Source organism: Tursiops truncatus, chromosome 4, assembly GCF_011762595.2.
Source record: "Tursiops truncatus isolate mTurTru1 chromosome 4, mTurTru1.mat.Y, whole genome shotgun sequence".
In the NCBI taxonomy this organism is placed as follows: Eukaryota; Metazoa; Chordata; class Mammalia; order Artiodactyla; family Delphinidae; genus Tursiops; species Tursiops truncatus.
The window spans coordinates 61641956-61660388 of record NC_047037.1 but is presented as its reverse complement, the minus strand read 5'-3'; the positions used below and the strand labels follow the sequence as shown (position 1 = coordinate 61660388).

General features: G+C 35.6%; 1 protein-coding gene across 3 annotated transcripts in view; it reads right to left on the bottom strand.

The window, feature by feature from the left end:
- The window catches only part of VPS8 (VPS8 subunit of CORVET complex), a 304464-nt gene that overhangs the window by 166928 nt on the left and 119103 nt on the right, over positions 1-18433 (bottom strand). For all 3 annotated transcript variants that reach the window (XM_073803975.1, XM_019946111.3, XM_073803976.1), the window contains exons 22-24: positions 16991-17213; positions 13762-13851; positions 11105-11156 (exon numbers count right to left, since the gene is read on the bottom strand). In XM_073803975.1, coding sequence (XP_073660076.1) covers positions 11105-11156; positions 13762-13851; positions 16991-17213 — 365 coding nt within the window. The remainder of the gene's footprint in view (positions 1-11104; positions 11157-13761; positions 13852-16990; positions 17214-18433) is intronic.

Sequence of the window (18433 nt, the reverse complement as noted above, 5' to 3'; positions counted from 1 at the left end):
TTGAGGAAGTTTTCCTCTATTCCCCATTTGCTGAGAGTTTTTATCATGAATGGGAGTTGGACTTTGTTAAATGCTTTTTCGGCATCTACTGATTTATGATCATGTGATTTTTCTTCTCTAGCCTACTGATGTGATGGAATACATTAATTTTCAAATGTTGAAGCAGCCTTGCATACCTGGTATAAAATCTCAGTTGTGGTGTATAATTCTTTTTATAGCTTGTTGGATTCAATTTGCCAATATTTTGTTGAGAATTTTTGCATCTATGTTCATGAGAGATACTGGTCTGTAAGTTTTCTTTCCTTGTAATGTCTTTGATTTTGGTATTAGGGTAATGCAGGCCTCATAGAAAACGTTAGAAAGTATTCCCTGAGCTCTGTCTTCTGAAGAGATTGTAGAGAACTGGCATAATTTCTCCCTTAAATGGTTGGTAAAATTCACCAGTGAAACACATCTGGGCCTGGTGCTTTCTGTTTTAGAAGGTTATTAATTACTGGTTCAATTTCTTTAATAGATACAGGCTTATTCAGATTGTCTGTTTCTCCTTGTGTGAGTTTTGGCAAATTTTATATCTCAAAAAACTGGCCTGGGGGGCTTCCCTGGTGGCGCAGTGGTTGAGAGTCCGCCTGCCGATGCAGGGGACACGGGTTTGTGCCCCGGTCTGGGAAGATCCCACATGATGCGGAGCGGCTGGGCCCGTGAGCCATGGCCGCTGAGCCTGCGCGTCCGGAGCCTGTGCTCCTCAATGGGAGAGGCCACAACAGTGAGAGGCCCGCGTACCGCAAAAAAAAAAAAAAAAAAGAAAAAAAAATGGCCTGTTGCATCCAGGTTATCAAATTTATGAGCACAGAATTGTTCATAATATTCTTTTATTATCCTTTTAATGCCCATGGGATCTGTACAGTTGTCCCCTCTTTCATTTTTGATATTAGTAATTTGTGTCTTCTCTCCTTTTTATCTAAGTTAGCCTGACTGGAGGCTTATAAATTTTATTGATCTTTTCAAAGAAACAGCTTTTGGTTTTAACCAAATCCCCCCAAATCAACAATTTCCTCAACTGATTTCCTGTTTTCAATTTTATTAATTTCTGCTCTAATTTTTCTTTTCTTTTCTTCTGCTCACTTTGGATTTAATTTGTTCTTCTTTTTCCAAATTCCTAAGGTAGAAGCTTAGAGTATTGATTTTAGATCTTTTTCTTTTCTGCTATATGAATTCAATGTTATAAATTTCCCTCCAAGCACTGCTTTTGCTGCATCTCACAAATTTTTGTAAGCATTTTCATTTAGTTCAAATTACTCTTAAATTTCTCTTGAGATTTCTCCTTTGTCCATTATTACTTAGAAATATGTTGTTTAATTTCCAAGTATTTGGGAACTTTCCAGCTTTCTTTCTCCTAGTATTTTCTAGTTTAGTTCCACTGTGGTCTGAGAGCAAGCATTATATGATTTCTATTCTCTTAAGTTTGTTGAGGTGTGTTTTATGACCCAGAACATGGTCTATCTTGGTGAATGATTCATGTGAGCTTGAGAAGAATGTGTAATGTGTTACTGTTGGATAAAGGAGCCTATAGATACCAGTAGTATCCAGCTGAATGATGGTGCTTAGTTCATAACTTCAGCTCAACTATGTCCTTACTGATTTTCTGCCTGCAGGATCTGTCCACTTCTGATAGAGGGGTGTTAAAAGTCTCCAACTATAACAGTGGATTTACCTATTTCTCCTTGCTATTCTATCAGTTTTTGCCTCATGTATTTTGACACTGTTGTTAGGTGCACACAGATTAAGGATCATTACGTCTTCTTGGAGTATTGTGTAATGCCTCTCTTTATCTTTGATAATTTTCTTTGCTCTGAGGTTGGCTGTGTCTGAAATTAATACAGCCACTCCAGCTTTCTTTTGAGTAGTATTATTATAGTACACCTTTCTCCATTTCTTTACTTAATGTGTCTTCATATTTAAAATGGGTTTCTTATACCCAACACTTAGTTGGTTCTTGTTTTTAATCCATTTTAACAATCTCTTTTAATTGGTATAGACTACTGATATTTAAAATGATTATTAACATAGTTGAATTAATATCTACCATATTGTTACTGTTTTCTATTTCTTGTCCTTTATTCCAAATTTTGTTCTTTATTCCAACTTTTTCTGCCTTTTGTAGTCTTAACTGAGTATTTTATATGACTCCATTTTCTCCCCTTTCATATTACATCTATTATGTGTCTATTTTTAGTTGTTGCCCTCAAGTTTGCAGCATACATTTACAACTAATCCAAACCTACTTCCAAATAGCACTATACTGCTTCATGGGTAGTACAAGGACCTTATAATAACAAAATAGTCCTAATTCCTCCCTCCTATAACTGTATCCTTGCTGTCATTCATTTCATTTATACATAAGCATACACACACACGCATATAATATCAAATACACTATTGCTATTATTATTTTGAATAAAGTGTTATCTGATGGCTCAATTAAGAGTAAGAAATATGTAAGTTTTTATTCTACCTTTACTAATCATTCTCTGATGCTCCTCCCTTCTTGGATCCAGATTTCTTATCTATATTATCTTCTTTCTCTCTAAAGAACTTCTTTTAACATTTCTTGCAAGACATTTCTATTGGTAACAAATTCCCTCAATTTTTGTTTGTCTGAGAAAGTCTCTATTTCTCTTCTGCTTTTGAAGAATTCCTCAGGGTACAAAATTCTATGTTGGTGGGTTTTTCTCTCAAAACCTTAAATATTTTATTCTCTCTTTACCTTTTATTTTCTGCTGTTTGAATACATGCCTACTTGTAGGGTTTTTTGCTTTCTCTCTCTTTTTTTTTTTTCCTATTTATCCTGCTTGGTGTACTCTAAGCTTCCTGGATCTATGGTTTGGTGTCTGACATTAATCTGGGGAAATCCTCAGTCATTATTGTTTCAAATATTGCTTCTGTTCCTTTCTCCCTTTCTTCTCCTTCTGATATTCCCATTACATGTATGTTACACATTTTGTAATTGTCCTATAGTTCTTGGATATTCTGTTCTACTTTTTTTTCAGTATTCTTCTCTTTGCTTTTCAGTTCTAGAACTTTCTAATGCTATATCCCCAAGCTCAGAGATTCTTTCCCCAGATGTGTGTCTAGTCTACTAATGAGACCATCAAAGGCATTCTTCACTTCTGCTACATTGTTTTTGATGTTTAACATTTATTTTTGATTCTTTCTTAGAATTTCCATCTCTCTGCTTATATTATCCACCTGTTCTTGCATGTTGTCTACTTTTTCCATTAAATCCCTTAATATATTAATCATAGTATTTTTTTTTAATTCCTGGTCTAATAATTCCAATACTCCTGCCACATCTAAGTCTAGTTTTGATGTTTGTTCTGTCTCTGCAAACTTCAAACTCTTCAACTTGCCTTTTAATTTGCCTTGTAATTTTTGAAAGGCACACATGATGCACTGGGTAAAAGGCACTACAGTAAATATATCTTTAGTAATGTGGTAGTAAGGTGTGAAGAGAGGGAAGTGTCCTATAGTCTTGATTAGGTCTCAGTCTTTTGGTAAACCTGTGACCCTGGAATGTGAACTTCACCAGTGCTTCTCAGTTTTTTTCCCCCTTAGGTGGACAGAATGGGTTGAAGGTGCTGGAGTTGGGTACTTTCCTTCTCCCAGGTAAGTTCAGCTCTGATAAACCCACAGCAGGTCAAGCTTCAGCAAAACAGTGTTTCCTGAAGGCCGGCTTTAGTTAAGAAACACAGAATACTCTGACATATTTCAAAATGGTTCCTTTCCCCCATCCCCCTGCAGAAGCACAAGGGATTTTTCTCTGATGATCACTGTGAGAAGCCAGTAGCAGTCCTGGAGGTAAATTTCACAAAAGTGTGGAGGCTTCCCTATGACTGGGTCCTCCTGGAGTTTTTAAATTTCAGACTTGTTCACATTGAGCCTGCAACAAACCATCAATTGCAGTTCAGATTTTCCTACCCTAGCACTGGTTCCTGCAGAGATGTCTGATCCTGTCAGTTGTGATTCTCTGCATCTGCCTGTCTCTCTAGTTTTTGGTGCAATGGTTTGGCCTGTGACCTTACTTCTCTGGCAGATCTAAGAAGAATTGTTGATTTTTCAGTTTGTTGAGCTTTTTACTTGTTGGTAGGACAGAGTGGTGACTTCTAAATTCTTTCTCTGCCAGACCAAAACCCAAAAGTCCCAAATGTTACTTGATCCAACTCAATTAGCATGGTACATGGTAGCAGTCACTTTACAGATATAACACGTTCATGTTTATTGGCTAATTAGATAAACCTTTATTGCTAGAAATCTCAGATAGGATGCATCTAGCTCACGATATTCCTAGAGAGAATTAAATTTACTTGTTTAACATATCCATCTCCATTACTATGAGTTCAAGGGCATGGAGTCTGTCTATCTCTGTGTTCCTAGCATCCAGCACAGCATCTGGAACATGGAAATGCTTGGTAAATATATACTGAATTGACACAGTATTTAATTTTCCTGACCCCCTTTCTACTTTTCTCTCCCCAAAATCTTTTTTTAGACAATTTTCTGTTGCAAAAGCTCATCCACTCTGTTTGGAATTCTTAATAGTCTTTTTTTTTTTTTTTTTCAAAGTAGGTCCTTGTTGGTTGGAGTTCTTAATAGTCTACTTTAACTTCTGCTACATATATTATGTGGAAGACAGTTTTCAAGTTTGTTTCAAAAGGATTAGTTTCAGGGCAACTGAAAACGGACTAAGACTAAAGAGGGACTAAGACTCTACCAAATTATCCTCTGTGCTCCTGTCCTTACAGAAAAAAACCCTACAAAACCTGGACATAATACGAAACGCTACCTGAAGCTACTGAAGAGGGAACAGAAGTAGACAAGTCTGGCAGGGAGTTCACACTCACTGGGAAGAGGACAGACTGGCAGCCACACAAGTAACTTCACACAGAGGCGGTGGGGGATGGAGAACTCCTAATCTTTCTGGCACAGGGGACCAGAAAAGTGAAGCCAGGAAACCATGAATGTGGAAGAGACTAGGGGAAGCCCAAAAGGGAAAGAGTCAAAGAGGGGATCTCCAAACTATCTACCCACATCCGTGACTGATCCCTAAACCACCATGTACAAACAATAGTCAAAGCAGCTCAGCCATACAGAAAAAGTCAGAACCACGACTGGAGTTCCCTCCCTGAAGGTCCTGAAGTGTGAAGAGAAGCAGACAGGCTCTGCTGTGGAGTTCATGTGCTCAGAGGAGAGGAGACAGGGAGGTATACAAGTAAGTTACCATCACAGGCTTTCAGCCTCTGACTAAGTGCAGTCTGTGTGGCAAGCACAGCAGCAGCTGGGGGCTCACATGGGAAAACCAGCAATTTTTCTAGTTGGGGAAATAGAGAAGGTAGGACATGTGAACAGTAAACAGACTGGCAGAATCTTGCAAAAAGAAAGCCAGAAAGAGGATCCTCAAACTTGACTACCTTCATCACTGACTGATCCCTAAGCCACACACGTGGGACAGAATCAAAGCAGACCAGCTAAAGACAAAGGACCTTTTGAGAAGAGACTGGAGACACAGTAGAAAGCCACAATAGAAAGAGACTGCAATTCAAGCCCAGCCAAGAAAATTACCTGATAAAATAAAGAGAAAAAATTCTCAGTGAAGAAAAATAACAGAACCCAGAATCTCCATAACATAACATTCAAATATCCAGGATACAATCTAAAATTATCCAACATGTGAAGGAACAAGAAAATAAAACATATTTTTCTTAAAAGAAAAGAAAATCTAGTCCAATCCTGAAATGAACAAAATGTTAGAACTGATAAGAATTTTAAATCAACTATTATATTTATCCTCAATGAAACAAAACATGTTTCAATGCATGAAAATTTGAACAGATAACTGAAGAGATGCGGGAAAGAAACAGAAACAATAAAAAAAAGAACCAAATAAAAATTACAGAACTGAAAAATACGATTGTGGAAGATAAAAATGCACTGAGTGTATTTAACAGCTGAGTTTACATCAAAGCGTGACCCTGAAAGTAGAGCAATAGAAATCATCCAAGGAGAAGAACAGAGAGGAAAAAAGAGCAAACCAAACAAAACCAAAACCCAGAGGGACTGACCTATGAGATGGTGGAGGAAGAACCTTCAATAATCTGCTCCTCCATGAAAGCAAAGAGAATACTGGCAGAAACAGTCAAAATCAACTTTTCCAGAACTCTTGAAATTAACTGAAGGCTTGCAATAATCCACGGAATGTTTATTCAAGAAAAATGCCTGAATCTCAGTAAGAACTGTGAGCTTCACGGTGGCTTAACATTACCTAGTCCCATCCCCCTTCCCCCAGCTTCACCGTAGCTTTAAAACCAACCGCCTTGCAGCTATGGTAGCTGTGAACACCAGCAACCTAGCAACCACTCCAGGGGGCAAAATGGGTTTGGAGCTCCCCAAAAGCCCATCCTTAAGAGAACTGTCACTATCTAACCTATGTGGCAGCTCACTCAACAGCTCCATTCTCAGGGCTTGTCTTTTTTTTTGTCCTGACTCAGAGCTTACTCTAAGCAAACAGCCCTATCCCCAAGGCACATTATTTAACTTTACAGGTGCCAGAGGCAGTGCCTCCAGAAGAGACTAATTAGAGACCCACCAAAAACCTTAAAAGGAAAAACTGGAGAATGAGAGGTCTGCAGGGGCTTTCAAAAGCTCCAACATATTTCTGGAACTCTAGAAGGACATGTGCATGTACAGGGCTGTGGACATACGCAGGAAAGACCTGTAAAGGCCTACAACCTATGGATGACTTTGAGGATTTGCATAAGCAGGAAGTAAAGGCTAATAAGGCAGAACTGTAAACTGTCTGCCAGAGCATTAGAAACCCCAAAATAAAATGAAGCAAAAGCTGACAGACCCAGAGTGAGAAAGAGACATTTCAACAATAACATTTAGATGCTTCAATACTCCTCTTTCAATAATGGATAGAACAATTAGCAAAAGAGGAACAGGAAAGAGAAGTTTTGAATGAAACTATAAGCCGACTAAACTTAGAAGACATCTATAGAACATTCCACTCAACAACAAAACACATTCAACACATTATTTTCAAATGCACTTGGAATATTCTCCAGAATAGGCTTTACATTAGGCTATATTATAAGTTTCAATAAATTAAAAAAAACAGAAACCATACAAAGTATGTTCTCTAACTGCAATGGAATGAAATTAGAAATCAGTATCAGAAAGAAATGTGAGAAATTCACAAATATGTAGGAATTAAACAGCATACTTCTAAATAACCAATATCACAAGGGAAATTAGAAAATACTTTGAGATCAATGAAAATGAAGACACTACATACCACAACTTATGGGACGCAGCTAAAGCATTGCTTAGAGAGATATCTGCAGCTGTAAACACCTATTTTAATAAAGAGGAAAGATTTCAAATCAATAATCTAGACTTCCACCTCAAGAAACTTAAAAAAAAACAACAAAAAAACCCAAAGCAAGATGAAGGAAGTAATAAGACTAAGCAGAAATAAATGAAAGAGGAAAGAAAAATAAAGAATATCAATAAAATCAGAATTGGTTCTTTGAAAAAAACAATAAAATTGACAAACCGTTAGCTAGACAGACCATGAAAAGAAGAGAGAAGACTCAAATTACGAAAATTAGTAATAAGAGACATCACTATAGACCTTATAAAAATAAAAGGAATTATAAGAGAATACCATAAACACTATATGCCAACAAATTAGACAACAGATTAAATGGACAAATTCCTAGAAATCCACAAACTACCAAAACTGGCTCAAGAAGAAATGGATAATCTGAATAGACTTAACAAGCAGAGACTGAACTAGTAATTTGAAAACTTCAAACAAAGAATATCCCTGGCTCACATGGCTTCATTAATGAATTCTACTGTATATTTAAAGAATTAATACGAATCCTTCAAAACCTCTTCCAAAAGACAGAAGAGTGAACACTTCCTAACTCATTCCATGAGGCAAGTATACCAAGATACCAAGTATACTTGATACCAAGACCAAAAAAAAAAAAAAGATATGAAAAGAAAACTATAGAACAATATCCTTTATTAAGATAGCCATAAAAAATTCTCAAAACAAATATTAGCAAACTCAACCCAACAACATATAAAAAAGATTATACCCCGTGACCAAGCGGGATTTATTCCAAGAATGTAAGACTGACTTAACAGAAATCAAAAATCAATCAAGCTTATAAACTGTATCAATAAAATAAACAAGATTATGTTAATAGATGCAGAAAAAAGCATTTGATAAAATCCAACCCTTCGATGTTAAAAATACTTAACAAACTAGGAACAGAAGGCAACTTTCTCAAAATAAAGCAATCTATGAAAAATCCACAGTTAATGTCATATTTAATGGTGAAAAACTGAATGCTTTCCCCTTAGGAGAAAAGAAAAAAGATAAGGATGTCCACTCTTGCCAATTCTCTTCAACACTGTATTGGAGGTTCTATCCAGGCCAGTTAGGGAAGAAAAATAAAAGAAATCCAGATTAGAAAGGAAGAAGTAAAACTAACACTATTTACAGATGACATGATCCTATACATGAGAAAATTCTAAAGAATCCATTAAAAAAATTAGAACTAATGAATGAATTCAGCAAGGATGCAGGATACAAGATCAATATAAAAATCAATTTTATTGGGAATTCCCTGGCATTCCAGTGGTTAGGACTCAGCACTCACTGCCGGAGCCCAGGTTCAAACCCCTGGTCAGGGAACTAAGATCCCACAAGCTGCGTGGTGCGGACATTAAAAAAAAAAAAATTATTCCTATACACTACCAATGAACATTCTGAAAAGGAATTTTTTTTAAAAATCCATTTATAATAGCATCAAACTGAATAAACTAGGAATAGATTCAGCAAAAGAAGTATATGACTTGTACACTGAAAACTGCAAAAACATTGCTGAAAGAAATTAAACAAGACCAAATAAATGGAAAGATATACTGTGTTCACGGACTGGAAGACGTAATAATGCTAAGATAGCAACACTCCCCAAATTGATCTGTCAATTCAAAGCAATCCTTATCAAAATCCAGCTGTCTTTCTGCAGAAGTTGAGAAAGCAAACTGATTTTAAAAGACCAAAATAAATGGAAAATATATCATATTCATAGAAGCCTCTGCATTAAGATAGCAATCCTCCCCAAATTAACCTATAGAATCAACGCAATCCCAAACAAAATTCAAATAAGCTTTTTAAAAAGAACTGCTGAGTTAATTTTAAAGTTCATACAGAAAGGCAAAGGACATAGACTAGCTAAACCAATTTTGGAAAAAAAAAAAAAGTTGGAAGACTTAAGGTACCTGATTTCAAGACTTACTACAAAGTTACAACCAAGACAGTATATTATTGGCATAAGTACAGACATATAGACCAATGGAACATAGCAGAGAGCACAGAAATAGACCCATACTTATATGGTCAGTTGATTTTTGCAAAAATCAATTTTTAGCAAAAATTTTTTTTACAAAAAAGGGGTACAGGTAATTCAATAGAAACAAGATAATCTTTTCAAAAAAATGGTAAAGGAACCGATAACTATACAGGGAAAAGCCCTTGAACTTGACCTTGCATCATATATGAAAATTAACTCAAAATGGATTATAAACCTAAATACAAGTGTTAAAACTAGAAGAAAACAAAGGATAAAATCTTTATGATGTTGAGTTGGACAAAGATTTCTTAACCGGAACATCAAAGGTCTAAAACTACTGGAAAAAAAATAAATAAAATGGACCTCATGAAGAGTAAAAACTTTTGTTCTTTGAAAAACATGGTTAAAAAAACAAAACGGTAAGCAATGGACTGGGAGAAAATTTTTGCGAAACACATATTTTAAAATGTCTTGTATCCAGACTACATAAAGAACTCTTACAGGCTCTGGTGGGGTGTTCACATGCCTAGAACTCAATAATATGAAGTCAAATAACACCTCTTCCCTACCCTTCTAAAAAGTGCTAAAAGATTTAAACAGATGATTCGCAAAAAAGATACGTGAATGGGCAAGAGCACATGAAAAGATGCTGAACATCACTAACCACCAGGAAAATAAAAATTTAAATCCACTAGAAGGGATAAAATTTTTCAAAGACGTAAAAAGATTGACAGTACCAAGTGCCTGCAAGGATATGGAGCTATCAGAACTCTCATATATTGCTGATGGGAATGCAAAATGGTACAGCCAGTTTGAAAAACCAAATAGTAGTACCTTAGAAAGTAAAACATACATTTACCATACAATCCATCCATTCCATTCTAGGTAGTTGCCCAAGAAGAATGAACACATATGCCCATACAGAAACTTACTCATAGCTAGGGGTCAGCGATGGAGGATAAGGACAACATAAGGACACCTGTGGTGATGAAACTGTTCTGTATCGTGACTTTATCAATGCGAATATCTGGTTGTGAATATCTGGATGTGCTTTAGGTTTGCAAGATGTTATCACTGAGGGAAAATGGGTAAAGAGTATACTGGATCTCTTGTGTCATTTCATACAACTGCATGTGAATCTATAATTTCCTCATAATAAAAAGTTTAATTAAAAACATAACAAAACTCATTCGCAAACATAACAGCATTACTTATAATAACTCCAATCCAGAAGCAACTCGAATGTCCTTCAACTGGTTAACAGATAAACAAATAACAGTACATCCAACCCATGGAATACCATTAAGCAATTAAAGGGAACAAAATAATATATGCAACAACATGGATGAATTTAAAAAACATTAAGCTAAGTGAAAGAAATAAAACACCAAGATTAAGATTACATAGTGTATGATTCTACTTACATGAATAGCAGTAAAGGAAAGTAGATCAGTGATTGCCTGAAGATGGGACTGTGGGGAAAGGTTAGAGTACAAGGGACAGGAGCAAACTTTTTAGTGTGAAGGAACTATATTGCTCCTTCTAAAATTTGATTATGGTGGTGGTTACATGATCATGTACGATTATCAAAGTTCACACTGTACGCATAAAATTGGTGAATTTTGTTATTTAAATAATATTTTTAAAGAGAAAAAAATTAAGGCTTATAAAATTAATACCTGTTAGCGTCTTTCCTGCATTCAAAGGAGGTGCAATGACTCTGAAAAGTTTCTGCATAAAAATTAATAGGAAAACAACATCATCTTAAAAAAATATTTTAAAAAATAATCTAAATCTTATGCTATTAATCACCTTTCTCTGATTGAATTAGTCATTTGCTATTAAGATTAAATATAAAAACTCTTAATGTGGACATGAACTGTTTTCGTAGGATCACTGGGAAATCATTATTGTTCTATTCCTCACTGAAAGAAACCATTTAATAAATACCAGTTAGAAGAAGGTCCTTGTTGAGATCATTATTTCTAATATAAGATATCCTTAGGTTCCTAAAAATGCTTTATTCTTTAAAAAATAGTAAGTAAGTCAAGGGATTAATAGCCCACCAAAAGGGTAAGATTACTTTAAGCTGAAAACATGTGAACAGTCAGCAGCCATAGAAACAAACACCTAAATGTAAGCAGAGCCCCTGAAAACACAAGATTAATGGCAAAACTATGTTGGCCTTCCTGGGAGGGAGTTTCCTATTTAGGAGAAGATTGACCCTTAGCACTGGGAGGTGGTGCAAAGCCAGCTGTGCATTAGCAACAAAAAGCTCAATAAAACTATTCATATTTTCCAAGGAAAACCTAAATCCCTCCCTCACACCCCAAATTTCGTTAAACTGGTATATAAACCTTTACTTCTCTGGTTGTTCAGTGATTTACTCATTTCTGCGTGCTCCCAGTACAACTGTCAATAAACCTTGTCTTTTCTCCTGTTGTCAGTTCATTCGCAGCTCTCTCCCCACCATTCGGGTTTCAGGTGGTAGAGGAAAAGTTGTTCCTCCCAACACAAGGCACTCAGAAGCAGCCAAAACTAGAACTAAAGATTTCAGAAACTATGGTAGTCATCTCAAGTATGATGACACGGTCTTTCATTCTAGAAAATCTAGAAAATTTCAAAAGGCACTACAGTTCCTCTTTTTTTTAAATTTTTATTTTATATTGGAGTATAGTTGATTTACAATGTTGTGTTAGTTTCAGGTGTACAGCAAAAAGATTTAGTTATATATATATATATATATATATATATATATATATATATATATATTCTTTTTCAGATTCTTTTAATTTGGACCTTAAACTGAAATGACTAAATGTGGACATGAACTGTTTTAGTAGGATCACTGGTAAATCACTGTGATTTTCAGTTTAAATCTCTTTAAACTGAAATAGCTAAACTTTAAACACTGAACAGTGATCTCTTTTATAGGCAGAGAATTATAAAAGAGCAATCACAGGATGCATCTAACTTCCCACTGCTAAAATCTCCAAATGACTATTTAATAACAAATACCAAGCTCCTGCTGAAAGTCATTAACTTGAAAACTACTCAACACAAAACAAGACGACGTCAATAGAAAAGTGTTCCATCTGAGATGCATAGCTGTAAATGCAAACCAGATTTTGAGGAATAAAAAATCCACACAAAACAAAAACTTCAAAAGCAACAATAACAAAAACCTCACAACCATTTTCATCAACATAGAATGCACCAAATTAGAATCTGTTTTCACAGATTATTTTGAGAGAAACTAGAAACTGCATTAATTCTTCCTAATTGTGGTTTAATAGTGGGATGGAGAACATTTTTGCATGCGTGCAGGTCATGGACCTCATTGAAGAGTCAGCTAAGAGGTGTACAAATGTTAAAAATACTTATCTGAAATAGACAGTCAAGGTCAAAACCAGTGGGGAGGGCTGTGGCGCTCATTTGGAAAATGACCAAGAGACAAGAAGTACAGCCAAAACTGAAGGAGTTATGAATTAGAGGGAGAGTCACCTACCAAGCTAAATATATTTAAAGAAGACTGAAATATCATAGAATGACTGCTGACTTAATACTGGAGATGGTTTTGGATGTCCATTAAATATGCAAAAAAGTTGAGTGGATGCCTTCAGGAGAAGCCTGGGTCTTCTGATCCAGGTAATGAAGTCACTGTAATAAAGCAATGGGCTAGCAGGGCACGACATGCACCCACAATCCATAACCCATAATTCTGTCTATAAATTTAAGGGAAATAACACGATGAAGATGGGTTTGATTCTTTTTAAAATAAGCCCAAATGCTTTTTAGATGCTCTCTTCTAATGGTAAGGAGAATAAGAAATTATAATGAATGCTATAAAATTCTGAAATAGGAAAAGCAACAAATTAGCAATTGGCAAATCATGACCTCCCACCATTTTCAGGACCTTCCCCTAGAAGAATATATCTACAAAATAATATTACTCAATAGTACCATTACCCTATACAGTAAATATATATAATGAATTTCTTATACCTTTTGGAAAAGCTATAATAATATCAAAACTTTTTAGAAAAAATCTTAAAGTCTAATGGGCTTTTAATTTTATCTATCTGGGCTTTTAATTTTATCTATCATTCCCTGGGATTTAAATACCTACTTTTGCAGATAAAAAAGAAAGCAATAGTAGAAGGTATAAAACTAAAGACTATCTAAAGTCCTAAACAACAATGGGTGCAAGTCTAATAAATCTACAAGAAATTTTAAAGTGATTGGATGAAAACAAACTATTCAAAGCAAATGGAGAGAAGGGAAAAAACATTAATAGACAGTATTAAATATGCATATAAGTTAGAACGTATCTTACCTCCATTGGACTAATAAATTCATTCATGCCTCTGTTGTAGACATAAATCATAGCATCGTATAGCCGATTTTCCCAACACATGAGAACTACCTGTAAAAAGGAAAAGTTGCTTGGTTCACACAATTGAGCAAATCTCACCAATTACTTTCCTCAAAGCTTTAAGAATGGGGAAGATCTTAAATTCTCTTTCCTAATTTTTCTTATTCCTTCTCTGAAAAAAACTGAAATGGAAGTACTCAAACACAGTGCCAGGGTAAGAGCTGTTGTAGGTTCAATGTTACTTTCAACAGTACAATAGCTACTTTTAAACATCCTCCAATGTCTGATTTTATTTCTTCTCTATACTCCCCCTTTCCATATCCATCTTACCTTTGGTCACTAGTTCTACAAATATTTACTGAACATCTATATTCAGGTCCTCTCCTAGGCACTGGGGATAAAGTGATAGGTAAGACAAACCCAGAACTATTCTCTACCCTGACAGAACTTCCATTCATCCTGGACACTCACCAAAAGAAGGGGCACAAAATGGTGCGTGAATTATGACTTGGGGAAGATACTCAATTACACAAATAGTTCATTTACAAATGTGGTAAGTCTATAAAGGAACTTGACTTGGTCTGGAGTATTCAGAAGGTCATCCCTGAGGGAGCAATATTTAAGTTAGGACCTAATGGATACATGTATGTGAGCCAAAAGCCGATGTGGAAACTAGGGGCTCTGCAGGCAGAAGGAGCAGTAAGGATGAGGAATAGAGATGACTTAAGTATAGAGTACCCTATATACTGTTCCTACGAGAGCTATATTATACTACTGAGTGACAGGAGAAGACCGAAGTGGAAGAGTAGAGGTCAACAAAGGATAATGATAAGGAATAGCCAAAGGGAAAACAAACTACTAGTCTGAGGGAAAATGGAAGTGAGGTGTCATGGGAGAGTCCTTCTAGACAACGCATGTTCTGGGACCTCTTCTCTTTTCTCACTTTCTGCCCTCTCAGCCAGTGCCATGATCATACATCTCTTTACAGCTTCAGCCCTAACCTCTCCTCTGACCGATATATCCAACCATTGACTTGATATCTTCACCTAATGTCTAGTAGCTATCAAAATAAAATGGCAAAATACAACTCCTGATTTTGTCTCCCAAACTTAGACCTACCCCAGTCTTCCAATCTTCTTAAAGGAATCACTATCCACCTTGTTTTTCAAGCCAAAAAATTAGGCAACAGCCTTAAATTCTCTCTTTCCACACCTTTAGGTCCAATTCATCAGCAAATCAGTTCTACCTCCAAAATGTATCCAAAGTCAGGCCATCTCCCTCCATCTCACCATTATCATCTCTGGCCAGGACTACCTCCTGGACCAGCTCTTAACCAATCTCCTTGCTTCTTCTGTACTTGGCCCCCACCCCTCATTCTGTTATCTATAGGCAAATCAGAGTGATCTCACTTAAAACCTTTTAATGATTTCCCATAGCACTCAGAATAAAAAGGAAAAATCTGTACCTTGCCCTGAAAGGGCTACCTCTCTTTCAACCAAGCTCTGTTTGCCTTTTATCTGTAACTTTTAGCACCCAACACATATCTTCTTCTTTTTTTTTTTGCATTAGCTGTTGTTTTTACCTGTAACAATCTTCTCCTCCAAGATTTTTGCACTACTGATTCCTTCTTGTCATTCAGATTCCAGATTTGATCAGACTCAGTGTTACTTTCTTGGTTTTCTATAACTGACCCATCTAAGATAGCCTCTCATTCTCTCTTTATCATACTGCCTGTTTGACTTTTAACATACTTGTTTTCGATATTTCTGGCTTGTTTACTTGTTTGTCTGTTTATTGTCAAACTTTTTTTTGCTAATGTAAGCCTTATGATAAGCCTTGTCCACCAGGGTCACTAAAGCATTGGAGGTCATTACAGACTCTAGTGAAAGTAAAGCTGAAGAATTATTAGGATGTGAATGAAATGGAAGAAGCAACCTAGAGAATGCTTTCAAGAAATGTGGGAAAGAAAGAGGGAAAGGGGTGGAGGAAGGAAAGAAGGAAGAAAGGAGGGAGGGAGGGAGGGATCTGGCTGCAAGTGGGAAATGTGATATGGCAGTAGCCAAAGGGGAAGGAGGGGAAGGCTTGATACGGAGAGAAGGGAATCCGATGGGGAGATTGGTTTAAACTGTTGTTTTAACATGAAAAAGAGCAGAGAATATTTACCTAGTGTTGGAGAAAAAGCTAAAAATGTTGGAAGGAGAAGAAATTATAAATTTCTCTTATATCAGTGATAGGTAAATAAAGCTAGATTGATAACATGCTCTCACATCATCAGACCTATTGTCAGACATGAAGATTACGCCAAATTACCCACATGACAGAAAGGCATATGTAAAGAGGACCTGGCCTTTGCAAACTTACAGGCATTCATAAAGAGCTTCCATGAAGAAAACAATAAACATTTTCCAAACCCTTCATTTCCATGTGATTGTGCACATTAAAAACAAACAAAAAACGGTCCTTCTAAGTTTGTAAGCCACCGTACTTTAGTTCAATAGGGCTCAGCACCTTGGTACCTTTGTGCCTTTGCTCAGCATTAGGACTGAAGAGTTAAATGAAGAGTTAAGAGTGAAGTGTCTTAGGTCAGATACATATTGCTCCTCAATTAAGGACTTAAAACTTATTGTGGAGACCTCAGATATACTGGAGGTATATTATCAATGAGCTGGCTGATCATGCTAAGATGTCCTAAAGTGTGCTTCTTATACTATGCTCTGCATTTCAAAACTTAATGTATGAAAGTTAACAACTCTGAACATATAAACTAGCTTTTCAAAAAAAATGGCATCATACACTTAAAAGTATTCTATTTTTCACGTGGAAGTGCTTATAGTTGAAATTCACTTGCAGGATGAAAATTGTAGCAGTGAACAAACAAACTGGTGAAGAAGGATAGGCCAATAAGCATTTGCTGAGCAACTACCAAATATAAACCCTGTGCTAAGAGCTCTGGGGGATGTCAAGGAAACTGAAGACTACTGGCTTGCAGGAGTTCCTAATCTAGCTTTAAGTAAAGAGCACTCCTAAGAAATATATTGACAAATATAAGTTTATGAGACCTCTTACCAAAGAGTGCTAAAAAATAATTAGGGTTGATGAAAGACAAAGTAAGGCCCGATGAGTCAGATAAATATATTCAATAAAGGAATGATGTTTATTCCATAAATTAGTAGACTGCCTATAAACTCACCTGCTGAATGTCTAGGCTGGTGATATCCATATGTACAATGAGGGCTTCCACATTTTCCATCAATTTTTTATCTTGGAAATGAACAATCAAGTCTTTCATTACCTGGGGTGTGATCCCCACCAATTTATCACTTAAAATATATGGTTCAAGGCACTCCAAAAACACTCCTTTGGCCACTGAATTCTCACTTAATTTGTCATACACCTGGCTAAATAAAAGATCCCTGCAACGAATGGGGAAAAATACTTTTAGGAACATTCCAAACACCCATTAAATTCAGTCTACTAAGTATATCTCATCTTTTTCCTATTTCAACTTACGTGCAAGTTTATTAAAAATAGTAACAATATTTGCAAAGAGCTTTATATTTTGAAAAATCTCTTATATATACTATCTTAATTCACCCAATACTTTTTACAAATAAAAAATGTTGAATAAGTTAAATTTGCTGAAAATCAGTTAGCTAACAAGTGATAGATTCAGAACTGCATCAGCCTTCTGACCTAAACCCTGTGCTGAATCCACTATGGCACACTGCTGCTTAAAGACAACATCGATATGGGAGCAGGTAGTACGGAGACTATGATGAAGTAAAAAAAAAAATTAAATGGACTATTCACAATTTATCCTTTCCTCTTTCCTGGTATCTAAATACTCCCATCTGATCTGCAAGGCCAATCTGCTTCTTTATCTAGTTCTTGCCCCTTGCTTCCCAAAGGGTTTAGGTAGTGATTATTGATGGGAGAGGAAGAAGAAAATGTTCAATGTTTTAAAAATATGTCTGAAAACTATTTTATTGCAGAAACAAAAAAAACTGTAATTAATCAAATGCTACCACACTCAATAACTGTGTTTTATTTATTTTGTATTTCTTTTGCAAAGAGTCCAGAAATAATTTTAGAGTTCTATTCACCATAGACATAATCTGAATTTTGTTTTCATCCAATATTATATAAGCATTGTCCTAAGCTGCTACTTAACTCTTTAAAATTACTATTTTGTCTAAACACAATGTTTCAATATGCTGAAACATCAGAATTTATTTAACTATTCCTGTAATGTATCACTTATTTCCACTATTTCACTATTATGAGTGAGGCCAAAATGAACATCTACATATATAGTCTTTCCATCTGGAGGCTTAATTCCTTAGTCATTCCACTTTTAGAAATTTATTTAAAGTCAAAAGATACAAAAAATTTTGTGGCACTTAAAATGTATTACTAAATTATCTTCAAAAATCATCATAGCACCAATTTACACAGCCATCAGTAATGTATAATTTCAACAGTTTCAACAGACAATTGTCTTTAGTTTTTTCCCATATAGTTTAATATATAAATTAAACAACATCATTGTTTTCAATTCTTTGATGACTGGCAAAATGTTTTCCATGTTTCCATTTATACAGTGTATTGACTTATATCATTCACTGATTCTCTA